The 27,878-nt window shown below is 35.3% G+C and overlaps 2 protein-coding genes across 3 annotated transcripts in view; one reads left to right on the plus strand and one right to left on the minus strand.

The window, feature by feature from the left end:
• The window catches only part of dpy19l1l (dpy-19-like 1, like (H. sapiens)), a 754,017-nt gene that overhangs the window by 621,939 nt on the left and 104,200 nt on the right, over nucleotides 1-27,878 (plus strand). The gene's annotated exons all lie outside the window — the stretch shown is intronic.
• Nucleotides 1,079-27,878, minus strand: part of washc5 (WASH complex subunit 5) — a 31,276-nt gene continuing 4,476 nt past the window's right edge. The window contains 25 exon segments of the mRNA NM_200183.1: nucleotides 1,079-1,297; nucleotides 1,399-1,486; nucleotides 4,298-4,451; nucleotides 6,705-6,801; nucleotides 9,605-9,734; nucleotides 9,818-9,921; nucleotides 11,039-11,118; nucleotides 11,456-11,558; nucleotides 13,436-13,598; nucleotides 13,687-13,811; nucleotides 16,283-16,462; nucleotides 16,579-16,680; nucleotides 16,752-16,832; nucleotides 18,913-19,053; nucleotides 19,134-19,244; nucleotides 19,315-19,390; nucleotides 19,852-20,018; nucleotides 20,092-20,204; nucleotides 21,798-21,927; nucleotides 22,648-22,775; nucleotides 24,123-24,294; nucleotides 25,988-26,101; nucleotides 26,186-26,338; nucleotides 27,028-27,220; nucleotides 27,355-27,455. Coding sequence (NP_956477.1) covers nucleotides 1,241-1,297; nucleotides 1,399-1,486; nucleotides 4,298-4,451; nucleotides 6,705-6,801; nucleotides 9,605-9,734; nucleotides 9,818-9,921; nucleotides 11,039-11,118; nucleotides 11,456-11,558; nucleotides 13,436-13,598; nucleotides 13,687-13,811; nucleotides 16,283-16,462; nucleotides 16,579-16,680; nucleotides 16,752-16,832; nucleotides 18,913-19,053; nucleotides 19,134-19,244; nucleotides 19,315-19,390; nucleotides 19,852-20,018; nucleotides 20,092-20,204; nucleotides 21,798-21,927; nucleotides 22,648-22,775; nucleotides 24,123-24,294; nucleotides 25,988-26,101; nucleotides 26,186-26,338; nucleotides 27,028-27,220; nucleotides 27,355-27,455 — 3,063 coding nt within the window. The 3' untranslated portion in view covers nucleotides 1,079-1,240.

Raw genomic sequence — 27,878 nt, forward strand, 5'->3', positions numbered from 1 at the left:
TAAGTACAAAATTATTAGCTTCTTTAAGCTATAATTTTTTTGACAATCTGCAGAGCAAACCCTTGTTATACAATAACTTGCCTATAACCCTAACCTGCCTAGTTAACCTAGTTAAGCCTTTAAATGTCACTTTAAGCTGTATAGAAGTGTCTTGTAAAAGATCTAGTCAAATGTTATTTACTGTCATCATGGCAAAGATAAAATAAATCTGTTATTAGAAATTAGTTATTAAAACTATTATGTTTAAAAATGTGCAGAAAAAACAAAAATCGTTAAACTCTGTTAAATAGAAATTGGGGAAAGGAATAAACAGGAAGGCTAATAATTCATGGGGGCTAATAATTCAGACTTCAACTGTACATTGGAAGAGTAGAACCGTCCATAATCTAACCGCTAATATTGCTCACAATACATAGTGCGTAGAGGACCTGAATTGGATTAGAACTACAATCTTCTTGGGGGAAAAGTGTAAACAAACTACAAACATGGCGAATGCGCGAGACCAGTTTTCAATTGGAGAGTACTCTGTAAAGTAATTTGAATGACTAATTAATATCTAGCCAACTGCAAAATATTTAAATTGCGTTTTCCTTGATATACGCCATCTGCAACATGACCCAAACATTGCATACTCTTGTTACACACTCAAAAGTATGTCCTGTTTCTTCAGGTATACGAATTGGGACAGCGCATGTAATTCTATTCACACAAAAAAACACATGGCTTGATGATGCAGTGACTTGCGTGTGGAATCATGGGAGTTGTGGTCTTCATTACATCCTACGGTGCTTCTTCAGAAAACATGGATGAGCTAAAGTATTTAAAACATATTGCCATGAAACTGGAAGCGCTGAATTAATTATTGATGATTGGCGACATTGCATCTCTGGATTTGAACCTGACTTATGTTTATGCGAACTATAGTAAATTCCGTCTGTTTAACAGTTCTCCACACACGCACCAAAGGAAAATCATAATATTTGTCTTATTACTAAACCCACCAGTTTATAAACGCAACAAAGAGGTTGTGAGTTACAGTGTTTGATTCATGGAGAGTGTGAAATGTGCTACAAAGCGGTCTCAAAACATAGATTAGCATTTATTAGCTTAGCAGACAGACATGAGGTCAGTAACAGCTACAAAACATGATCATGTTTTAAAAGTGAAATGTTAAAAATGCGAATCGCTCAACGTCATTAGTGCTTTAAGAGAAAGAGAGAAGATCTCGTCATTATGAGATTCACAGCACAGTCCTGAATTCATCAAAAATGAAGCTGGGCACGTGAGCCTCTGCCACCTGCAACAGCAAACAAAACAAAACAACACGGCAAACCTCATCACTTCTGCTGAGGAATGTAAATGTTATTAAATATAAGACCTGAGGGAAATATTTCGTACCTTTCTTGGCAGTTTAGTGTAACGCACATAGTCCTCCAGAAACATTAACGCTCCGACTACATCTGAAGGCATGTCTGGAATCTTCTGACTGGACGAAAACAGAGATTTACAGGATTTACGTCAGATTTAGAGATTTACAGATTTACAGATGTACGTCACATTCATTTCACAACTTGTGGATTGTTTTAAGCGTATTTTAACAGGATAATGCAATTTTAAAACTAAGAAATTCATATGAAATGTGCACTCCCTGACAAAAGTCTTGTCGTTGATCTCAGTTGCAAGAGCAACAAATAAAAACTCGTCTTCTAGTTGATCATTTGGAAAAGTGGCAGAAGGTTGATTTTCAGATGAGTCATTTGTTGAACTGCATCCCAATCATCACAAACACTGCAGAAGACCTGGAACCTGCATCAACCCAAGATTCTCACAGAGATCAGTCAAGTTTGGTGAAGGAGAAATTAATGGTTTGGGGTTACATTCAGTATAAGGGCATGCAAGAAAGATCTGCAGAGTGGACGGCAACATCAACAGCCTGAGGTATCAAGACATTTGTGTTGCCCATTACATCACAAACCACAGGAGAGGGCAAATTCTTCAGCAGGTAGCGCTCCTTCTCATACTTCAGCCTCCACATCAAAGTTTCTGAAAGCAAAGAAGGTCAAGGTGCTCCAGGATTGGCCAGCCCAGTCACCAGACATGAACATTATCGAGCATGTCAGGGGTAGGATGAAGGAGGAGGCTTTGAAGATGAATCCAAAGGATCTTGTTGAACTCTGGGAGTCCTGCATGAACACTTTCTTTGCCATTCCAATCTAGAGGCCTTTGCCTTTCATATAAGCCACTTCTGATACCAAATGATCAACTAGAAGTCAAGTTATTATTTGTTGTTCCTAAAACTTGGATACAGCAACAAAACTTTTGTCAGGTAGTGTACATTTACTCATCAATGTGGCATTTGTTTTACTCCCTTCATTGTGGATTTAAACAAAAAATATAACATTATTATAAAATATACATTATATTAGTTTCTCGATGCTTGGAAGGGCATCCGCTAAGTAAAACACATGGTAAATAAGTTGGTGGTTCATTCCGCTGTGGCGACCCCTAAATAATAAAGGGACTAAGCTGGAAAGAAAATGAATGAATGATACATTATTTTGCTATGTACAGTTTAAGCCAAAATGATTATCCCTCCTGTCACATTGTAATTCTTTTGTCAAATGTTTCCCAAGTGCTGTTAAATGAAGATTTTTTAAATCAACACAGTTTTAAAGCAATAGTTTTAATAACTCATTTCTAACAACTCCTTTCTTTTGTTTTGTCATGATGACAGTACATAATACTTTTCTCAATATTTTTTAAGACACTAGTATTTGAGTGCAATTTAAAGGCTTAACTAGGTTACTTATGCAAGTTTGGTAATTATGAAGTTACTGGAGAGCAGTGGTTTGTTGTGAAGCCATTAAAAATAAACAAAATATCAACATTGACCTTAAAATAAATGCAAATGTATATTTGTTTCCAGCTAAACTAAAAGAAATAACCCCCCATTCACACGGGGCTTCAGTGTCAACGCTTGACAAAGGGCGTGTCTGAAGTTGGGGCTTACGCGATCGTCATAGCACCGTCAGCCAATGAAATTAGTCAGCAATCAGCTACTGTCTGAGCTGGTGTAGCTGCAAACAGCGATCTGATTGGCTGACGCCTCCGTCGGCGCTTGAAAAGTTGAGCAAGTCTCATCTTCTGCAGCGAGCAACGCCACTGAAGCGGCGCCGATAGATCCACGATGCAGTTTGGCAACGCCTGTGGTCACCCATTCAAAGTGAATGGGAAGCGTTGAAGCTGACGCCCCGTGTGAATGGGGCTTAAGACTTTCTCCAAAAGAAAAAACATACATAACAGGAAATACACTGAAAAGAAACATGTTAAAGGACAATTATTCCCCATAAGGTATATATTTCATTCATTCATTTATTCATTTTCTTTTCGGCTTATTCCCTTTTTTAATCCAGGGTCGCCACAGCTAAATGAACCGCCAACTTATCCAGCATGTTTGCTGTGATGACTCCTGACTAATAAAGCCGAAAAGTAAATGAATATATGAATAACTGTGAATGATATTTACTATATGTTGTATTGTTTTAATCTACAAGAGCTTGATTAATTTAGTGAAGTTTATTCATAAACTCATTTCGAGAGGAGCACGTGATTATGATTGAACACGGCTGGTTCCACATTAGCATGCATGATCCACCAATCAGGCCATTCCTAACCCACTATAAAGAGCAAGGGTTTTTTCACTACAGTCATCTTCGATTTGAAGAATCCCCCCTTCCACCCCTACCTTTTCACCTTTCCCTCCATAGGGCAGCACGGTGGCCCAGTGACTAGCACTGTCGCCTCACAGCAAGAACGTCACCGGTTCTAGTCCTTTACCAGGCCGGTGGTCGTTTCTGTGTGTAGTTTGCATGTTCTTCCCGTGCTTGCGTGGGTTTTCCCCGGGTCCTCCGGTTTCCTCCCACATTCCAAAAACATGCTCAACAAGTAAATTGATAAATCTAAATTTGCAATACAGGTAATCTCATACTGCAGCATATCTTTTAATAGCATTCAATTTTTAGTCATCAGCTCTTATCAAGGGGGAGTTGTCGAGATCTACCTGAGCTCGAGGCTCCCCTCTCTTCCTCCAAACGGGAGGGAGCCCAGGGCTCAAGAACCTTACAGCATGCCAAACTTGCTTCAATCATCAGCTAAGTGTGAACTCTTGAATTTTCCTTTGGCTCAGTCCCTTATTTATCAGGGGTCGCCACAGTGGAATGAACTGCCAACTAATCCGGCATATGTGTTACCCAGCGTATGCCCTTCCAGCTGCAACCCAGTAATGGGAATCAGGTACCTGGTGCACTGCTCCATTATGGAGCGAATAAACTGTCCAATCAGAGCGAGGAACTGCTCCGTGTATCTGGAGTGAAACTGTTTGAGGAGCGTCAGCAGACCCAGAACCAGAGGAGCCCAATCCAGCGCATCTGCAGGCTTTCTGCACGCCATTCCTGAGGAAACACAAAAGCATCCGTTTCCCCTCAAGATGAAGCTGCACAACTGTTTCCAACTTTGAGAATAATATTTCTCCAACATGAAGGATTTCTGAAGAATCAAGTGACACTGAAACCTGGAGTAATAAACTTATGCTTTCAAGTACAGTATTGTTCAAAAGTCGAATATTTTTTACCAAAAAAAGGTTTAAAGCCGTTAGTTCTATATTTTTCTGTAGCATGTAAGTTTGAAGCATCAGCTTACATTTCCAAACATAACTTTAGTCATTAATTGTCATCATACAGTGAGATTATTGTCTGCCAACAGTCAGTGCTCCACACAGAGATCTGATCTGATCATCATTCAGTCTGTCTGGAATGACATGAAGAAACAGAACAGACTCAATGCACAAGAGCTTCAGCAACATCTCTCTAAGATGCTTCAAAAAACCCACCTGCAAAGCTACCTGAAAACCTACAGACAAGTTAATAGAAGTAAATAGATAAATAAAATGTATTTACGCATTTTAGAAAGCGTCCTCATTGTTACACTGTGCCTAAAACTTTGAACAGTGTTGTAGCTTTGAAGGTCAAAGGTTTTTAAAGATGATCAGATCAGGGGGTTGTTTCATAAAAGTGGTTAAGAAAAGCGGGGATTAAAGTCAAAAACCCGACCTCAATGAGCCGAACTAGACGTCCACACTTAAATTGGTTCCACAACAGAGAGTTGAAGATCAGTTGATCAAACTAATCAGAGTTCAGTTTAAATAATCTAGATAGCTGCTCGTGCACGTTACTGTTGTGAAACCTCAGAGGTCGACCATGGCAACAATGAGAACTGAAAGAGCTCTGACATAAGACACAGCTATGTCCACAGCGAGTGAGCCGCGTTTGTTTCTAGAGTTCAAACATGTAATAATTCAAACAAAATACTCAAAAACTACGGCTTGCAACAAAGCAAGAGAGAAGCTGACATGAAATTGCAGATCGTCCCAATAAAAAAAAAAAAAAGACCACCATCCAGGCCTTTTACGGTTAAATTAAATATTTGTCGCAATACATTGAAATTGTGCTTGATGCGTGCGTGAGCTAGAGAATGCGCGCTTTCTGCTTGTTGCTTGCTTGTTGACGTACAAAATGTGCTTAACCTCAAAACATTAAGTTGAAAATAATGGCTACAAAGAGCCGTGCACGCACAAGTGGTGGGATTTTTAACTTGCTGCTGAAACCAGAATGCTGCTTTCCCTTTAATACGTGTGTTTCCCGCGGCCCATGGGAAAAAATCTTTATATTAAAGTGAGGCTACTGCTCGGACCGGATCCATCACCTGATTATTCCACTCAGGCTTTGCAGCTTTATAGTCATTCTTGAAGAAATGTAGTCTACTTCTGTATATCAGTCAGTGCTTTCTTAATATATTTTCTTTTTTTAAATTTTGTAATTCATATACTAGCTAAGTTCACCCCTCACAGATCAATATTTTGAATTAATATTTTCTACAGAATCCTTTATAATAACATGTTTGTGCATATACATTAGATTATTCACTACCAAAACAAAATTTGCAACTGATCAAACAAAATATTACGGAAGATCATAGTCCAAAAATTAGCACACCCAAATTAATAAGTTGGGGGAAAATATTAAATAAAATTTTGATAAACAGGGGAAAAACAAAATCAACATAAACATTAAAAAAAAGATGACTTAATGTTGCAGTTTGCATTTGTTTAGTTTGCAATAACTTATTTTAATTTAAATGTATATGTCGTTCTATTCTAAAAGATGTTTGGTGTATATATGTTTACTAATAGGCGACTATAAAGTTTTAATCACTATTAAGAGGTTAAGTGAAATAAAATGGCATCAAATTACCGCAGGCAAATATTAACATTACTTTGATTAAGCTTGAACTTGACTTAGCCTAAGAGTTAACCTGCCCTGGACCAGGCTAGTTTCCCAGCATAAGTTGCCAGAGTAGCTGAGTTTGAACTATCTTATATTTGACTTATGAAACAGAATTCACCATTAATAAACCTGACTTGGCAAAATAAGCCTGGCTTTTTCTCTAGGCTTGGTTTATGGAACAGCCACCAGATCTCTGCGTGGAACACTGCTTGTTAACAGACAATACTCTTACTGTAGAATTACAATTAATGACAACAATAATGTTTGGAAATGTACAGGTAAGTTAATATTTCAAACAGACATGCTACAGAAAAATATAGAACTGACCCACTTTGAACCTTTTTTGTGGAGTTACTCGCTAACCTTGGCTTTTATTGTACTGCAGTTTTGGCAGCTGCGCGATGAGGAACAGGAAGTTGACGATAGGGAAATAAGGCAGACGCTTGGTTGTGATGTAGATCTGAAAAGAGCACATGAATAAAAGAAACAAGAGATGGTTAATATCACAGCAGGTAAGCCTTCAAGAACAGAACATCCGGGCCATTATAATTATTTTTTAAATTAAGACAAGTTTTTTCATGAAGTTACACAAAAAACATCTTAGAGGGTGTGTCATATTCACAAAAAATAAAAAATAAAAAATTCAATATTTAAAATAATTTATAATTTCCAGAGTTTGTTTCTGAGAGATCTGAACACTTTATTAATCGCAGTGGGAAATTGCTTTCTTACAGGTGCTACTTAGACATAGATAAAAAAGATAAAATTGAATTTTAAACATATTAATTAAATTAAACTATTATAATTTAATTAAAGAAAAAAAACTATGTATACAAAATAAAATATAATATAACAGCTTGGATAATTTAGGGCTGTTATGGAAAATATTTCAGTCTCACTGAATTGTTCATTCAATCAATTCATTCCAACTGGCTCATTAATTTAAAAATGACTTGACTATTATAGTTGCGTCCGAAATCACACATTTCCTATAAATATATATATTTTACTATATTGCAAAATAAAGCCAATTATTAAGTCTGAATATATAGTATTTAAAAAACAGCAGATGAAAAGTACCTGCATGACCCACTACTTCTGAGATTCTGAAGTGTGCATCCAATGGACAATGTACTATCCCATGAGGCCACGTGAAATATGTTTTAATGAATGCAACTGACGTGGTAGGTCATGTGACCAATAACAAAAGGCGATATACATCCGAATTCCACTTACACTACTCATATTCATATTATATAGAGTAGTGCTGTTGCAATACTGGAATTTCCAACTTCGATAAGATACCTTGAAAAATGTTGATATTTCATACTATATTTGATACAGTGGAGAATCAATTCTGCAATGTTAAAAGTATGCAAATAAAGAAAAAAAGAGAAGGAAATAACCGAACAATGCTTACACCAGGTACATCAACAGGCCTTCAGTTCAAAAGGCAATAAAAGAAAAAAAACTAAATTAGTGCAATCTCATCTTATTTACTGATTAAAACAAAAGTGTTCAGATATTATTATTATTAATTATTTCTATTCATTATTATTAATTATTCATGGTGAGAGTAGAGAATGAGAGTATCGACACCCATAGATATATACATTAGATGTCGCCTGGCCTATTGTTGTCTATTGGAGGGAATGTGTCAATAGCGCCGCCATCTTGCTACAGGGTAGCGCTCCTTTGAAATGAATGCGGGACCAAGGTGCAGTGGAGGACTGTGGCCATCCAAAGTCAGAGATATACACATATATCTATGATCAGGAGTTTTCCTGGATGTTAGCATGTAATTTTTTTTTTTAATTACGAAAATTATAATTTTACATCACTTTTCTACATTGATGGATCAGTGACCGAACGGGCATTCCTGACAAAAAGCTTGTGTTTGTGTGTACAGAAATGTACTATTCACCCTCCCTGTTAAATTTAATCTAATCCATGTCCTGAAACACACCTCCTCTCCTGCTTTCACTTCTCAAACTGACGGAGAGAGCGATTCGTTTGTGAATGAATCCCCTGAACGACTCTTTCACTAACGTTAGCCGACAATAATACAAGTTTCTGGCAGCGCAGCATCTCGTTGTCATATATCTTTTGTATTGTTTGCTGATTTTATTCAGCAAAACTAGCATAAGCCGAGTGTTTAGTGCGAGTTGAAGCTGCTTTGCCGTATGGTGAATGAAGTAAGTGACTGTTATAATCAATAACATTACCTGATTAGCACAAAAGTTCAGAACATACAAAAACAGAAAAAAAAAACTTAATATTACCAATGAAATGTTCTGCCTTTGTGCTTTGTTTTCTTTGTTTGCTCGTTACTACACCCGTAGACAGAGCTAAAGTCCCGCATCTTCACGTAATAACACTGTCTTGACTAGTGCAGTTGAATGACATTTGTCCTGGGAGCACTGTACCAATGTGGCGGCGCTATTGACGCATGCTCAGGGTCCCTATGCGATATCTAGTGTATATATCTATGTATCGACACCAACCAAAAGCAAGACTGTATCATTTGAAATATTTCAGCATCAATATTTATCAATATATCCATATTTTTGACAACACTACTATATAGAAAATACTTTTCTAGTAGTGGTCAAGTAAGGTCAAATTTAAATGCGGTACCTACTTGAATAGTATGTGAATTTAGAGGTAATCTATGAATGGATCATTGAATCGCTCACTCATTTGATTCATTCAAAAACTCATTAGCATTCTAGAATGCTAATTAATTTAGTATTTTTATTTGAAATAAAATGACATATTTTAGACAATTAGCTGTATTAACCATACACATTTTAATAAATGCAACATTAATTTATATTTTAAATACTCATATATCACTCATTTGATTGATTCAAGAAGAGATTGATTCAGGAGTAAGTCATCACAAACAAATTCTTCTCCAGCTTGGTTTTTATTTTAATTATTTCTGTATCGATATTTATCAATAGTTTTGACAACACTACTACGTAGAACATACTTTTCTAGTGTTCGTCAAGTAAATTCTAATTCAAATGCAGTACTTACTTGAATAGTATGCAAATTATGAATGGATCATTGAATCACTCACTCGTTTGATTCATTTAAAACCTCTTTAGAGTTCTAGAATGTAAATTCTAATAGGCTTAATCTTGCAGTCAATGCTTTGGTACTCTAAAGATGTGTTTTTTTCTGAGTGGCATTCCTGATAAAAACAACAATTACGACATCATCATACACGCTTAATTTTTCACATGCACTCGACTGACCTTGTTGAGCGGATTGTGTATTCCTGCAGCCTCCAGGTAGGCAGTGATCTCGTACAGAAGAGTGTTGTCTTCTTTAGGATATGGCAGTGATGGATCCTGGTAATGAGCTTCAATATCGGACAGCAGGGACCTTAAAAACACCACACTTGCGCTGTAAGTTCTCAGAAGGTAAAACTGACACAAGAGCTTCACAAATAAAGGAAGAAAAATCACTTGTTGAGGTTGTCCAGCGCTGCAGCGAGATGTTTGGAGTCAAATTTGCAGGAGTAATTGAGCTCGTTGGCAATCTGCTGCCTCAAGATCTGCATCTGACCCACCTGTTAAACATTGTTTTGTTCAGCATGAACATAAAAAAAACTCTCAAACAGACATTGCAAAATGTTACATTTCTGCAATATACAGTTAAAGTCAGAATTATTAGCTCTCCTTTCAGTTTTTGTTTTCTTTTTTAAATATTTCCCAAATGATGTTTGACAGAGCAAGGAAATTTTCACAGTATGTCTGATAATATTTTTTCTTCTAGAGAGAGTGTTATTTGTTTTATTTCAGCAAGAATAAAAGCAGTTTTTATTTTTTTATGAACCATTTTAAGGTCCAAATTATTAGACCCTTTAAGCTATAATTTTTTTTCGATAGTCTACAGAACAAACCACCATTATACAATAACTTGCCTAATTACCCTAACCTGCCTAGTTAACCTATTTAAGCCTTTAAATGTCACTTTAAGCTGTACAGAAGTGTCTTGAAAAATATCTAGTCAAATATTATTTATTGTCATCATGGTAAAATAAATCAGTTATTAGAAATGAGTTATTAAAACTATTATGATTAGAAATGTATTTAAAAAAATCTTCCCTCCATTAAACAAAAATCAGGGAAATATAAAACAGGGGGGCTAAAAAATCTGACTTTATCTGTATATTATATTATGGTTTTGCAATCTAAAAATGTGATTGTAATGAAAGTCAATGGACCAAAAACAGCCACCAACAGTAAATTAGCTTTAGTAAAGTGTTAAAAAAAATCTCCTCCCCACTGAACAGAAATTAGGGGAAAAATAAACAGGAGGGCTAATAATTCTGACTTCAACTATATATTGCGATAACAACACAATTTCACCAGACGGTTTGAATAGCTCTATTTAACATTTCCGAAAAGCATCCAAGTTCAGAAATTAAATAATCACAATGCAAAAAAATCTTAAATAAAGAAACGTTTTCTGGACAAGTAAAATCAATGTTTTGTTTTCAGAAATAATATGTTAAAATTGAGTAATTGAGTAAAAAATACGCCAATGGGGTACGTAAAATAATATTGTTTTAAGCTTGAATGTGTAGATTTTTAGACAAGAAATAAGACTTAATTCTAAGTAAGAAAAACATTTATTTCAGTGCAATTTATCTTTGGTCAGCCTCCCAACTTCATCATTCACACCTTCATGATGGATTCCAGATACGGGCTCCAGATCTTCTGTGTTTTGGCCGCAGCATTTGTGTAGACTTTGCTTGCATTTGCTGAAAAGATTGACAAATGATCCATCAGAAACAATGCGACTTAAGACTTTTCATACACTGTAAAAAATGCTGGGTTCCACACAATCATCTTGTCTCAATGCAAATCGATTAAGATAACTTATTAGTTTTTAGAATTTTAAGTTGATTGAACATAAGACAATTAAATTGTCTAAAAAAAAAGCTTAAGAATCATGTGCTTTCAGCTTATTTTAAATAATTAGTTAGAATTTTTTTTGTTTTTTGAGTGTATGAATTGTGACTTTTGAGTTAAGATGTTTTGTAATTTGTTTATTTCTTATAATTCTGATTTGTGCAGTGGTGCGTCAAACATACATACCCACAATTCCTTTGACAGGATTGACAGCGGTCAGCAGAGCTTTGAAGACGTCGACCACAGCTTTATCCTTCAGGATGCTCTTCTGAAGAACTGTCAGGAAATTCTGCAGAGGAGATTTTATTATTGTTATCATTGTAATAATTATTAATGCGACATTTATATAAAGAGGGATCTCATGGTTTTCACAATAGGTAGGAGTGCCAGCTCTAACTTCTTGATACAATTATAATTGTTATAATCAAAGTTTTATTTCTAAAAATGTGAACTTTTTATGCAGATTGGCTTGCTCAAATTTATTTGCATTTATTAGTAAAACAAACTGCTATAATTTTTTCATTTACAGTACATGTATTGTGAAAAGGGTAAAGGAGTAAATTATTATAGTTTTGTTATCAAATAATATTAATAATATGAATTATTCATTCATTCATTTTCTTTTCAGCTTAGCCCCTTTATTTATCTGGGGTCACCACAGCGGAATGAGCCACCAACTTATCCAGCATGTGTTTTTACGCAACAGATGCCCTTCGAGACGCAACCCAAATATGAATTAATATTATTATTATTATGATTAATCATCCTAATTACAATTATATTTATATCAATGTATGTTAGAATTAAATTAAGGGAGCTAACATTAAAAACAAGGTGTTTTAATTATATCATAATTGGGGTGACACGATGGCACAGTGGGCAGCGCTGTCGCCTCACAGAAAGAAGGTCGCTGGTTCGAGCCCTGGCTGGGTCAGTTGGCGTGTTCTCCCCATGTTCGTGTGGGTTTCCTCCGGGTGCTCCGGTTTCCCCCACAGTCCAAAGACATGCACTATAGTTGAATTGAATAAGCTAAATTGGCCATAGTGTATGTGTGAATGTGAGACTGTATGGGTGTTTCCCAGTACTGGGTTGCGGCTGGAAGGGCAGTGTAAAAAAATATGCTGGATAAATTGGTAGTTCATTCTGCTGCGGTGACCCCTGATTAATAAAGGGTCTAAGCCGAAGAAAAATGAATTAATGAAGGAATGAATATTATAATTGGATAACTACAATTTGTTTAAAAACTATTTAATTACAAGCTAAACACTACAAAGTTTGAAATATTCAGCTCCAGTTTTATTTAGAACCTTTTTCGTTGTAAAATGAGAAAAAAATGGACAACATTGTTTCAATCGTTTCCTCCACTCATCCTCCACTTGTTTCAAAACGTTATAAAATTTCTTCTCCTGAACACCAAAAAATATATACTGAACAATATTTTTAAAAACAGCCATTGACATCCACAGTATTTTGTGTTCCTGTTATAATAGCTGCTTTTGTTCCAACATTCTTCTGAATATCTTTGTCTTGGGTGAGAGTAAATATTTTCACACATATTTTTGGGTGACCTTCAACTTGCATTATTTGATTTCATAACTACAATTATAATGGCATTATTATAATAAATCAGGTTATTAATACAGTTAAGGTCTGAATTAATAGCCCCTCTGTATATTTTTTCCCCAATTTCTCTTTAATGGAGAGAAGATTTTCTCAACACATTTCTAAACATAATAGCTTTAATAATTCATTTCTAATAATTATAATAATATTTATTTTGTCTTTGCCGTCATGACAGTAAATAATATTTTACTAGATCTTTTTTTTCAAGATACATATATACAGCTTAAAGTGACACTGAAAGGCTTAATTAGGTTAATTAGGCAAGTCTTTGTATAACAATGGTTTGTTCTGTAGACAAACAATAAATATAAATAGCTTAAAGGGGCTAATAATTTTGACCTTAAAATGATTTTAAAAAATTAAAAACGGCTTTTATTCTAGTCGAAATAAAACAAATAAGGCTTTCTCCAGAAGAAAAAATATTATAGGAAATACTGTGAAAAATTCTTTGCTCTGTTAAACATCATTCGCTAAATATTTGAAAAAGAAAAGAAAATTCACAGGAGGGCTAATCATTTTGACTCCAACTGTATCAGGCCAGACCTGCAGCTCTTTGACGATCATAAAGCACAGGAGTCTGTCCAGCCCGTTCAGCCCGAACGTTCCCAGCGTGTCCTGAATCTCGGAAAACAGTCGGTTGTTTGTCACTTCCTGATGCGTCCTCAGATCATACCAGGTGTTGAGCTGGTCAATGTAACACGTCACCCTGAGAGGAATAGACATGATGGATATGATATTAATCGTTCAGGTGTCAAACCTTTAAAAGTCTGAAATAATGCAGTTTGCACACTCACTTGGGGTCTGTGATCCTCAGGATTTCCCTGCAAAGACGTCCAATAAATGTGGCGGATTCATCAACTGATGGATATTTAGGAATGGGAATGTGGGTGGACTGGTGGACGCTTTGCCAATCTTGGATCTGAAAAGATGATCATTATTTTTTTAAATCAATGCCCGTAAAACATAAAATAAAATAGGTAAAATTTGCATTTCTGTGCATTTAGGCTTCATGTAGTGTGCGAGTTAACAGTTTGTGAATGAAAAGTCTTCAGCGTATCGAAAATCATCATGAATCGAGTCTGAAATGGCTAAAACATATTCAGTTTTGTAACATATTGCATAACACTAGTCTAGTCTAGATGGGTTTCCATCATTCTGTGTTAATGTGCATTTTCTATATCTACATCCATTTCATAAAATCACAACAAATGGCAAATTTCAAAAATGCTAATGAAAATTCCTTTATTTAGAAAAAAAAATACATTTTTAAGCTTACTTGTGGTAAATGCAAAATTAACGGGTCAGACTTTACAGTAGGGATTCATTACTTATTGTATTTACTAACATGAACTAAGTATGAACAATATTTGTACAACCTTTATTAATCGTAGTTCAACATTTAGGAATGCATTATTTAAATCCAAATTCATGCTTGTTAACATTAGTCAATGCACTGTGAGTTAAAATCAACTAACAATGAACAAATACTCTAATAACTGTATTATTCATAGTTTGTTCATGTTAGTAAGTGCATTAACTAGTGTTAACTAATACAGCCTTACTGTAAAGAGTTACCACTTAATGCAAACCGTTAAAGGGATAATTCTCCCAAAACTGTAGTTTTTTACAATTTAATTACCCTTGACTTGTTTCAGACCTTTATGAGTTTCTTTCTTCTGTTAAAAAAAAAAGATTTTAAAAAAATTTTGGAACCGTCAAACCATCGACTTATCTATAGTATTTGTTTTTCCCTCTATGAAAGTCAATTAAAGGTTTTCAGCTTTCTTCAAAATATCTTTGTGAAGAAAGAAACGCATAAAGTTTTGAAACCATTTGAGAGAGTGTTCTAGTGAGTAAATTTCAATTCTTTTTGTGAATTATCACTTTATTGTGAAAAAACAGAAAATGGAAATGCATTTGACTGATAAATTCAGACTTAGTGAAGATTACACCCACGTGACCAATCGGCTGTCTCCATTTTGCTTGCCTTGTTTACTGTTGGTTACTAGGTTACCAATACAGTCAGCCGTTCTAACAACCTGATGGAATTTTTGCTTTTTCGCAAACTTTACACCGTCCTAACTAAACACAACAATAAAATGGAAAAGAAATCTTTAGTAAGTTAAAACCTAAGACGAAAATTTTTTATTCTAACCATCTGCGACAACGACACAAAATTTGTATTTTATAAGCAAAACAACAGCATGTACTACTATGACAAATTATTTCCTCAGGTACTGATTATGTGCTTTATTCAGTGTTAAATGCTATTACTGTAAGTTTAAACAACATCTACATGACTTTTGTTGCCATACTACTGAACGCAGCAGCAGATATTTGAACTCAGATCTTGAAAATTGTTTGAAAATGAAAGTCAGTGATTCAGTGAAAACCAAAACATCAGTCATTCAGCGCATGTCCTTTTAATTATGTTAAATATGTATGAAATAGAATCTAACCCATACCCTTTGGTCAGGAGTGCTCTGGATGGCATTTAAATAATTCTGCGCTTGTTGAGTTGGATGTTGTTAGGACACGATGTCAGAAAGTTTTTTTTTATTATTATTATTTATTCAATTGTTTTAAGTATGCATCTGTATGTATGTGATAGTGTTTCTAATTAATTATAAACTAATTTAGTGTATACTTGTGTTTTCCTGATACTTTCTGAATTGAACTAGTGTGTGGTTTTATTGTGTTTGTGAATCTGTATAGGTATCGATATTATTTATATTGTTTTTACAATATAGTTATTATTTTCTGCCTAATAAAGCAAAAAAAAAAAAAAAAGGTCACATATTAATTGTTTTATACTGTACAGCAGGGGTCACCAACATGGTGCTCGTGGGGACCAGGCAGCCCAGCAGGTTCACATGAATTGCCCGTAGGCCTGTTCTAGAAAACAGCTCACCATAGCACCACATATGAGTAAGCTGCATCTAATATTTTTATAGGTATTCTTTCTTTAATCACACTTGCATTGGTGTCAATTTGAAAATGACTTTAAGTTATATATTAAAAAAACTTTAAAAACTATTTCAGACAAATGAAGTGTTGCATATTGATATTTATCTACCTTGTTGAATCATTGTTGACAACTACTGTGAGAAATCATTAACATGATCAATGTCTTCACATAGATGAATATTATTAATTATTAATAATAACATATAATTAAAAGAAAATTAAGAAAAATGTGTTATTTAATAACTGGTAGCCCTTCATACTTATCGGTACCCAAGAAGTAGCTCTCAGTTTCCAAAAGGTTGGTGACCCCTGCTGTACAGTCTGGATGGATACCCTTATCTAAAACGCCAGTCTGGACAAGGACCGTTATCATTCTAAAAATCACACCCTGTATGAATAATGTACAACAACAAAAAAACAGACCTTTGTCCTAAGGAAACTGTTGCACTCCTGCTCTACGTTGTAGTTGATTATTCGAGACACTTCCTCCTGCCAGATCTTCAGGCCGTAGATGCTCACGTAATCCTGAATGTACTCAAACGAGCGATAAAACCCATCCATAGTGGCAGCCATTTCCTTCAGCTTTGGCATCAGTTCACTGGGCTGAAAGAAACGTCAGAAAGCAACACCTCACACAAACTCAAAAACAACTAAATAGATATGAGGAAATCCAGAAATAATGACAGAATAGTTGTTAATTAGCAGGTTTGTTTGCTCACTTTGGCTTTAGGGTTGAAGATGAGGCCTTTATGCAGAGCGTACGCTACACGTTTGACAAGCTCTTTCCTGATCCCGTCCTCCAGAAGCTGCTTGGGATCCACCTGAAACACACATTTGCATGGTGATGAGCTCTTGAACTCAAAGCGTAACATTCATAAAATATTTAGTGTACCTGAATGATCCCAACAAGTGTGGTCTTCATCATCAGGATACCTTCGGTGAAGACGGAGATGGCATGAGTGAGTTTAGCTACCTGTCAAATGAAGAAGGCCATAACGATAGTATTATTATTTAAATAATTATGCAAAATGAATTTATGCCAGTACTGTAATAGCATACTATTGACTCAGATCTGAGACACAAAAACTTCTAGACGCAAAACCTTGATTTTATGGCAAAAATGTACATGTACAAATATCAAGATATAAATAAAGAAAATATAATCATATAAATCAAATGAAGGGCGACGCAGTGGCGCAGTAGGTTCGATCCTCGGCTCAGTTGGCGTTTTTGTGTGGAGTTTGCATGTTCTCCCTGCGTTCGCGTGGGGTTTCCTCCGGGTGCTCCGGTTTCCCCCACAGTCCAAAGACATGTGGTACAGGTGAATTGGGTAGGCTAAATTGTCCGTAGTGTATGAGTGTGTGTGTGAATGCGTGTGTGGATGTTTCCCAGAGATGGGTTGCGGCTGGAAGGGCATCCACTGCGTAAAAATGTGCTGGATAAGTTGGCGGTTCATTCCGCTGTGGCGAACCCGGATTAATAAGGGACTAAACCGACAAGAAAATGAATGAATAAATGAATCAAACACAAAAAATAGACAATCAAATATAAAATAAACAAATGTATAGAGTAAAAGAAACCAAAATCTAATACCACATATATACTCTAGTCTACAGCATGTATTATGTTGTAGTTTTTTATGCTAATCTACGAAATACTATTACTGTACTATATTGATGAATAAATTAAAACAAACACTATTAAATTGTTTTGTTTTGAATTGCAGTACAATTTAAGGATGTGAAAAATGCAAGATTAATTTTTATGAAAATGTTAACGCAAAAAAGTTGAACCTGTGTTTTGAACAAAATTTTTAGGGTAGAATATGCAGGTTTTAAGTGACTTGTGCAGGAAAAGAAATACATATTAACATTCACTGTAAAAACCTTGAAGTATTAATAGTGGCTATTACAGGACTTTTGAATTTTTATCATTAATTAACTAACCAACTAACTAACTAACTGAATAAATAAATAAATGAATAAATAAATAAATATAGTACAAAAATAAATAAAACATAAAAAAATTAAATAAAAATTTTATTTAAATAAATAAAAGTTTATTGTCATTCAAGTCAAATGAAGTTAACATATACACTACCTGACAAAAGTCTTGTCGCCTATCCAATTTTTAGGAACAACAAATAATAACTTGACTTCTAGTTGATAATTTGGTATCAGAAGTGGCTTATATGAAAGGCAAAGGCCTCTAGATCACGCTTATTTAACCAAAATAAAATATGATCATTCCCTGATTTTTAATTATTTGATTAGGACAGTAAGGTCTGACTTTGCTTAGACAAAAGTCAGAAATAATGTACAGTATAGAATATAAAGTCATGCTGCAGTGGAAAAAGAATCAATATTGTGTCTGACCCCATCATGAGCTTGGAAGACTGCATCCATACATCTCTGCAATGACTCAAATCACTTATTAATAAAGTCATCTGGAATGCCAAAGAAAGAGTTCTTGCAGGACTCCCAGAGTTCATTAAGATTCTTTGAATTCATCTGCAATGTGTCCTTATTCATCCTACCCCAGACATGCTCAATAATGTTCATATCTGGTGACTGGGCTGGCCAATCCTGGAGCACCTTGATACCGCAGGCTGTTGATGTTGCCGTCCACTCTGCAGATCTCTCGCACTCCCCTATACTGATTGTTACCCCAAACCATGATCATTCCTTCACCAAATTGACTGGTTTCTGTAAGAGTCTTGAGTTTATGCAGGTTCCAATAGGTCTCCTGCAGTATTTGTGATGATTGGGATGCAGTTCAACAGATGATTCATCTGAAAATCTACCTTCTGCCACTTTTTCCAAATAATCAACTAGAAGACAAGTTTTTATTTGTTCCCTTTTACAACTGAGACTGACCACAAGACTTTTGTCAGGTAGTGTATGGTTCAATGCCCCATACAATGTTAAAATACAATGCAAAAAAGTAACACCAGTATGCAATTTCAATGAGCAAGTTTACACATGTTTAATGGCATCCAACTCTCACTCTTATTGAGGCTCATTACCGCCACATTCACCATCAGTCAGTCCTACCTCATAGCGGGCACTGAGCTGAGAGTAATCCTTGAGTTTGTCTTTGTCCAGGCGTGTGGGCACCTCCATAATGTCATGAATCTGCAGCTTGATGATTTTGGCCAGCGAGGTGAACATACTCTCTGGAATGATCTGCAGCACCTTCCGGAAAAAACAGATCTGTCCAACTGTGTTTCTGAATCCAGTTAGCATACAGCAGCATTAATGAAGCCTTTCCAAACCTTTCTAACGTATGCCACCAGCTCCCCGGAGTAAAACTGAGAGACGCTCAGAAGGTCGGGACTGTTGACCTGGTTGATTCGCAGCAGAGGCAGATCCAGTGCAGACGCCAGCTGTTCAGAACATTGGGTTACAGGTGGATTTGTTTCTGGTGTTGCACCATAAGAGGACAGTTTTACTCACCTTTAAAAAAGTGGCTCTGAGCTTGGTCACCATTGATGGGTTTGCTCTGATGCTCTCTTGCATTATTGCGGTGAAGCTGTGAGAAATGTGCAGAAGAGGAACTTTAACCATTGAGCATCTATGTGTGTTTTTGTTTTGGCTTTGGTGGCATGGTGGCTCAGCGGTTAGCACTGTCGCCTCACAGCAAGAAGGTTGCTAATTCGAGTCCCGGCTGTGCCAGTTGGTATTTCTGTGTGGAGTTTGCATGTTCTCCCCATGTTGATGTGGGTTTCCTCCGGGTGCTCTGGTTTCCCCTACAGTCCAAAGACATGTCGATGAACTAAATTGGTTGTAGTGTATGAGTTTGTGTGTGAATGAGAGTGTATGAATGTTTCCCAGTACTGGGTTGCGGATGGAAGGGCATCCACTGTGGAAAACATATGCTTGGCGGTTCATTCCGCTGTGACGACCCCACATAATCAGGAACTAAGCCAAAAAAAATCAATAAAAAGATTAAATGTGCAAGAAAATAAAATGAAACCAGTTTTTGGGCATCACCTGTCAATGATCTGCCAGGCGTAGGACAAATCCCCCACTATCTGCATGGTGATGAGCACTTCCTCTTTAATATTGATGGTGCGGATCATCTGATGCAGGAACTTGCGGGTGTCCGCCAGGAACTGACACACCTGCAGGTTGGACTCCAGCTGGTGAAACTCTTGGACCTTTCAGAAAAGCATTAACTGTGTGAAATCCTTGAAGACAATCACAGGATAGCACGTTTAGATGTGTTTGTACCTCCACCAGAGCCTGAATGAGCTGTACAGTCTTCCTGCCGGCAGCCGTGGAGTCTTCATAGTTCAGGGACTCGATCTGTTTGGAGATTTCTCTGAACCAGGCCTGAAGATTCTCTGATGAAGCAAACGGATGCATGAACACACGGTCAATAACGCTGAGTTACTTTAAAACAATTATGCAAAAGAAATCTGAGCAAGTACAATAACAACCTGTTGACTTGGATCTGAACACAAACCCTTCTAGCTGCACAAGCTTGATTTTGTTGGAAAACATATAAATGTACATAGTGGATATAGAGATTGAAGTAAATATAATTATATAAAGCAAAACAATATTAAACAAAGAGACAATTCAATTTTATTTTAAATAGATAATAGAGTAGAAGATTGCAAAATCTAATACCAAACTTGAACTACAATCACGGGCCACTTTATTAGGTACACCTGTCGAACTGCTCGTTAACACAAATTTCTAATCCGCCAATCTCATGGCAGCAACTCAATGCATTTAGGCATGTAGACATGGTAAAGATGATCTGCTGCAGTTCAAACTGAGCATCAGAATGGGGAAGAAAGGTGGTTTAAGTGAGTTTAAACATGGCACGGATGTTGGTGCCAGACTGGCTGGTCTGAGCATTTCAGAAACTGCTGATCTACTGGGATTTTCATGCATAACAATCTCTAGTGTTTACAGAGAATAGTCCAAAAAAGGGAAAATATTCAGTGAGTGGCAGTTCTGAGCAGGATAATGCACCATCTCATAAAGTACGAACTTTCTTAGACTGGTTTCTTGAACACAAAAATGAGTTCACTGTACTCAAACGACCTCCTCAGTCACCAGATCTCAATCCAATAGAGCACCATTGGGATGTGGTGGAGTGAGAGATTTGCATCAGGGATGTTTAGCCGACAAATCTGCAGCAACTGTGTGATGCTATCATTCAATTCAATTCAATTTATTTATAAAGCACTTTAAAACAACACAGTTGACCAAAGTGCTGACAACAAAGAGTAAAACAAACTTTAAAATACAAATAAATAAACATAAAATGTCAACATCTCAAGCTGTGCTAAAAGCCTAATTGAACAGGTGGGTTTTAAGAAGGGATTTAAAAACAGTGATGGAAGAGGCTTGTCTAATGTACAACGCTAGCTCATTCCACAATTTTGGTGCAGCCACAGCAAAAGCCCAATCCCCTCTGAGCTTTTGACTGGTCCTGGGCACACCCAGGAGGAGCTGGTCGGTTGACCTGAGCGAACGATAAGGTGTGTAGGGACAGAGAAGCTCAGAGTTCAATTGACATGAGAGTTCATCATGTCAATATGGACCAGTTCTCTAAGGAATATTTCAAGTACCTTGTTGAATCTATGCCATGAAGGATTAAGGCAGTTCTGAAGGCAAAAAGGGGTTCAAGGCGGTGCTAGTAAGGTGTACCTAATAAAGTGGCCGGTGAGTATATTTCACATTTATACTATTGTAGTTTTTCTTTATTATGTTTTTAATAAAATAATATACATTACATTGCAGGTATTTAGTAACAAAGTACCCCTACCCTTATGAAAAAATTAAATCACTATTAAAATATGCAATTTTTTGTATTGCAGTTTTTGTATGTGTAAAACCATGGTTTAATTTAACGAAAAATATGTAATGTAGAAAAATAGGTCGTCTATTGTGCATGTTGTGGGAGATGAAAAACATTTTACCATTTTTCTCCACTCTGGTAAGAGGTTTGACCCCTGAAAACACCTCGGCCAGCTCCATCATCCTCTCTGATCCCTCCTTCTTATAGCTCTCCCACTTCAGCTGCTTCTCTGCCAACATCTGCTTGAACATCTGAGAATCACACACAAAAAATAAATAATTAATGAACCAGAAGCTCATACACTAATTTTCCTTTGGCTTAGTCCCTTATTTATATGAGGGGGCGCCACAGCAGAATGAACTGCCAACTATTCCGGCATATGTTTTTTTGCAGGGTACGCCCTTCCAGCCACAACAAAGTACTGGAAAATGAACCAGAAACTGTTTATTTGTTTTATTTAAGTTGGGATAACATAATACAAGATTTGTTTACATGTTCATTTATTTAAATTACTAAATAAGATAGCTTTCCTGAAGGAAAAAGAGATAGTTTACCCCAAAACTATAATTTACTCACTATTTATCCGAACCTGTGTGAGTTTCTTTATTCCACTGATCACTAAAGAAGATATTTTGAAGAATGAGTTACCATTGACTTTCATAGTAGAAAAAACTAAATTTAAGGAAGTCAATGGTTACAGATTTCCAACATTTTTCAAATTATCTTTTTTTCCTGTTCTATAGAAACAAGAAACAGCTTTGTAACAAGGAAACGATAAGTAAATAAATACAGAATTTTCCATTTTGGTTGAACGAAATATTTGAATTTAAAAGGTGTATTTCTCAGACAGACTGAAGACCTGAACCAAGATTAGTGGACTGCATTAGAATTCATTACATTCTTGTCCAAAAAAAGCTTCAATTTAACATTGAGAAATATAATTTCAAAATAATTCAATTTTTTATATTTACCTCTTTGAGTATGAACTCAAACTGAGCCGTGTCCAGCAGCAGCTGAAACAGAATTTTGGGGTTGTATTTGGAGTCGTTGATGACTTGGTCTTTGATCTGACGAAGCCTCTTGTTGTTTGGATCATAAGCTTCAAGAGCAACAACAACAACAAAACTTAGAAAAGCATTTTTCTAATTCCATAAAAATCAATAATTAATCAAAACTCAAACAGAATCTAAAGGTTTTCTTAAAGGCACAGTATGTAATTTTCAAATTGTGTGAATCATGGGGGTTGTAGTCTTCATTTCATCCTATGGGACTCCTGCAGATATCATGTTCATGGATGAGCTAAAGTTGTTAACTAAAAGCAGCATCAGGGCAGCATGTAGCAGAATAAGGAGCTTTAATTTTGTCATTCCTTCCGGTCTTTCCACTTGTGATCATATAGAAAAGAAGTAGTGCTGTTTTATCATTCTAAATACATTTTAAGATTCTGTTATAAGTCCGCACTATGCAGTTTAATAAGACACACAACTTATTAGGGTCTTTGGTGTTTCCTGTTTAAAAATCACACCAGAAATCAGGGGTCTATGACAGAGTTTCAGTGCCAATACGTACAGAAATATTTTAAATATCTATTTCTCGCTAACATTTGAGCACTGTTGTCCATATTTAAACACCTCTGATTGGCCATTGTGTTCACGTGCTCAACAGAAATGACTGTGATTGGCCGTGATGGTCATCAGTTCATCGTTCTTTACCACTGTTCACCTAGTATGACGTCACTAGCATAGAGCCGCAATATATGGTCCGTGTCACTAGTTAAGATTGCTTATTTCTCTTGAACAATATGTGGAAATGGTGACGAATGTAATGTAATTACACAATTCTGCAAAATATATAACAATGTTTTAGTGGTTTTAAAATATTACACATTGTGACAATAATATGACCCAAAATCATTATAGCCCTGTTTACTCCTAGCTCTAAGATGTTTTTTGGTCAATTAGATCACAAATAGACGAGGGAAATGTGAATTAACAAAATACTGAGTCATAATTTTTGTGTTTATATTTATCTGATGTAAAGCCCATAAGGGGCTGTTCACACAAAATGTGTTTTTCCTCTCCAACATGCTACTTTTCTATTGTTTTTCAACGAAAACATGCACTGGGCGGATATGTTTGACCTTTATGCTCACTTCTGTTTATAGTGGAAAGTTTGTATGACAACTGTTTTATTTGCTATCAAATCAAGGTGGAGGAGGTGCTCATTATGGCTGCGTCAAGAGTTATATGTGTTTTTATGTGCTTATCAAAACATATAGTTTTCCTATTTCTAATTAGTCTGTTATTGTCATTATTACATCACGTTTATATCGAGTCAAGTTGACCTTACAATGCAAAGTGCTTTTTAAAAACCCATTCCAGAGTACTGCATCAAGCGCTTTTAGAAGCAAAGACGCATTTGGTGTGAAAGAGCCCCAACACCTCACCGGACTCTGCAGTGTGCAGCATCAGCCAGCGGATGGCAACATTACAGTCTCGGAGGCAGTTGAGCAGTTTGGGAATATTGTCCAGGATGATTTCTTCCCTCAGGAATCCCTCCTTCAACAACTGCTGCACCTGCGGCCGCAGAGTCTCCACACTGGCAGCGTATCGTCCAGCCTGAGAACAGACAACAATCACTAATCACTGTGTGCGAATCCAGAGTAGCGTTGGGTGTGATGAGTTACAAATTAACTAGTCAGTATAATTACATAACTTATTCACTGAAAATGGCATTCCTGCTCATTTTAGGTCATTTATTTGTATTGCACTCGCCTAAACTTCAGAATAATTTATTTTTTTGTTATATAATTTAATATGGCAGAGGAATTCTATTTTTGACATCAATAAAAAGGACTGCATATTTGAACAATGAATTGTGTCAGAAATTACTTCATGACAATATATGGTATGTGTGAAAGATAATGGTGTATATATATACACACACACATGTATACATACACACACATGCATCAAATCTATATATCAACATATATATCATAAATATATGTATTTAGCAAATGTCAAATGTCCAAAAATAAAAAGAGAATGTAATCATTTGTGAAAAAGGCAGATTTTATTTAACCTCACATTAAAATTTCAGATTTTTCTTGCATTTTATCTGTCAATAGAATGAATAGTTTCGATCAAAATTACATAAATTTAGTACATTTTTTATTAATTTTATATTGACATTACTTCATTTGTTGCTTTTAACCGAAGAATCTCATGCTTGTTATTAAAATGTTCAAGTATTAGATCTTTAAAAGAAATAGAGTATATAGCTGGCTCTCCACAGTGCCAATATAATTATCCATAATATAACACTTACATAATTCTAAAGGTTATGCATCATTGAGAGAATATGTTTGGCAACCTTTTATTTTATACTTATTCCATTTACTTTCTTGGCAAGGTTAATTTAATATTTTTATGTATGTATGCATGTGTGTATGTATGTATGCATGTGTGTATGTATGTACAGTTGAAGTCAGAATTATTAGCTCCCCTGAATTATTAGATATTATTAGATATTTTTCAAGACACATCTATAAAGCTTAAAATGACATTTAAAGGCTTAACTAGGTTAATTAGGTTAACTAGTAAGGTTAGGGTAATTAGGACAAGTTATTGTATAACCATGGCTTGTTCTGTTGACTGTGGAAAAAAAAAATAGCTTAAAAGGGCTAATAGTTTTGTCCCAAAAATGTTTTTTAAAAATTTAAATCTGCTTTTATTTTAGCCGAAATAAAACAAGTAAGACTTTCTCCAAAAGAAAAACATATTATCAAACATACTGTGAAAAATTCCTTGCTCTGTCAAACATTATTTTGGAAATATTAAAAAAAAAAAAAAAAAAAAATTCAAAGGGGGGCTAATAATTCTGACTTCAACTGTATGTATGTATGTACGCATGTATGCATCTATACATGTGTGAAATGGATATATTTATGTATATATGCATTGTTTGTTTGTTTTGTTCCCCCCACAAGTCAATAAAAACTATTTTTAAAAAAGTATAAAAAGTAAATAAAATATTTAAGTATTTTTTTTAATAAAGCTACAAAGATCATGCAGTATATGACTCAAACTTAAAGAATAAAAAATAGTTGAAATTACAGCACTATTAACTCAAGAAATTAAATTCCTTAGGGGTAATGGCATTTTTTTTTCAGACATAAGCAATAAAAAGTCATTTATTATTACCTACATCATGAAAAATTTATTTAAAAATAACTTGCCCAACACTAATCCAGAGTGACTCTGGATTACTCTGAACATGTGTGAACAGAAAGAGCACAGATGACTGTACCTGTTCTCTGATGTTAGCTGTGTCCAGCGTGTAGTTCAGGGCTATTTTAGCAGCTTTATATGGTTCCCACGCCTCCACCAAGTTCACTGTGATGCCCATGTATATGCTTATAACCTGAAGATGCAAGGTCGATGTTGTAGTTAAAATATCAAGTGGGTCACATTTTCTGAAAAGACATGATGATTAAAGTCTTCTCACCCAGTTGTCAGGGAAGTATTTGTCCACGATCTCTCTCATCTTGGCCTGTTGTGTGTGCAGGATGGAGGGAGTGAAATATAAGCAGACATAAAGCATAGCGGCCTGAGTCGCCAGAGCTGTGCTGCGGTGCTCCGGCAGAGGATACGCAGAGACCTACAACAGAGCATACATTTGCACAAAGCAGGAATAAACATGAGATATCCAGCTGAATGAGAGGTTTTCAAACTGTTCTTAAAATATAAATATGAGGAAGCATTTTCTGATATAAAGCTGGGTGTAGGAAAACACAAAAGTAATAAATATATATTATTATTATTATTATTATTATTATTATTATTATTATTACCACAGTAAATATTATTACATTTATTTATTTATTTTTTTTTTGCATTTTATTCGTCAGCAGATTTAAAACAAATGTGGAAAAATGATTTCATTATACTTTATATGAAAATTTCTATAATTGTTTTGCATTTTATCTATCAATAGAATTAATAATGTTTACATAAAAGCATTTTAAAAATGTTAAAGTATTTTTTTCAATTAATTTTGTATTTACATTATTGTTTTAAAAAAAATTTTACCAATTAGTTTTATTAATCATTTGTCATCAATAAATTTTTTATTCATCAATATTGTAATTTTCTGTTTTAAAAGTAAAGTTTTATCAATTTACATGTCAAAGAATGGATTTTTTTTATTGTCATCAAACATATATTACTCCTATTTATATAATATTTTTAGTTTATTAATTTTTTTCTTTACAATTTTTCTCTAAAATTTCCTGCTGACCACCAAGCACCTCCTGCAAACCACAGGTCTAAATCACACAGCTGTCTTGCCTGGTTGTAGATGTCGTCAGAGCGCAAGCGGCCAATCACCATACTGATGAATGTGGAGCTGATGGGAACTCTCTGGAAGTAGCTCTCAGGGTAGTTTGTTGGCCGTTTAGCCCCCGGGTGGCTGGAGTATCCTGTGCTACGCAAAAGCTTGCAGATGTCATCTAGGTTAGAGTCAGCTGAGGAGCGAGCAGCGCTGAGGTGAACACAGACATGTTTGATTAATCAGCATCTAACATCTTGGTCCATTTCACCTTATCTAAGGACTGTTTATCAGCTACTGGTCCAACCACGCATAACAAAACATCTCCAAATACATGAAAACCTTACCTGTATCTATAATAGGACACCAGCATCCTTTCTCTTACTTCTCCTTCCATCTTCTGATCGATAACCAGTAACATGACTCCATACAGATACAGAGCCTCACACTGACAGAAAACACACAGTTACAAACGTACTTAATGTATTAACCTACAGTATACAGTATTTAATAACTGTTTTGTGTTGCACAATAGTCAAAAATAAACAACTTTTATGCAAAAAAAAATATTATTAAGTAAAGAAAGATGTTCCATGAATATGTTTTGTATATTTCCTACTGCATATATATTAAAAGTAATATGCATTTATAAGCACTTTATATAGACAATTATCTCAGTATTTGGTTTATTATTATTTTTGGATATCATATTTTCAAATAGTCAAATATTATCCTATCCTAACAAAAGTACACATCAGTGATAGGGATGCACCAATATAGAATATTTGACAGATACTGATAACTATTTATATTGTGAGGCTGATAGCCGATATATATATATATATATATATATATATATATATATATATAT

The sequence above is a fragment of the Danio rerio genome, chromosome 16, assembly GCF_052040795.2.
Source record: "Danio rerio strain M-AB ecotype USA chromosome 16, GRCz13ab, whole genome shotgun sequence".
Classification (NCBI taxonomy): domain Eukaryota; kingdom Metazoa; phylum Chordata; class Actinopteri; order Cypriniformes; family Danionidae; genus Danio; species Danio rerio.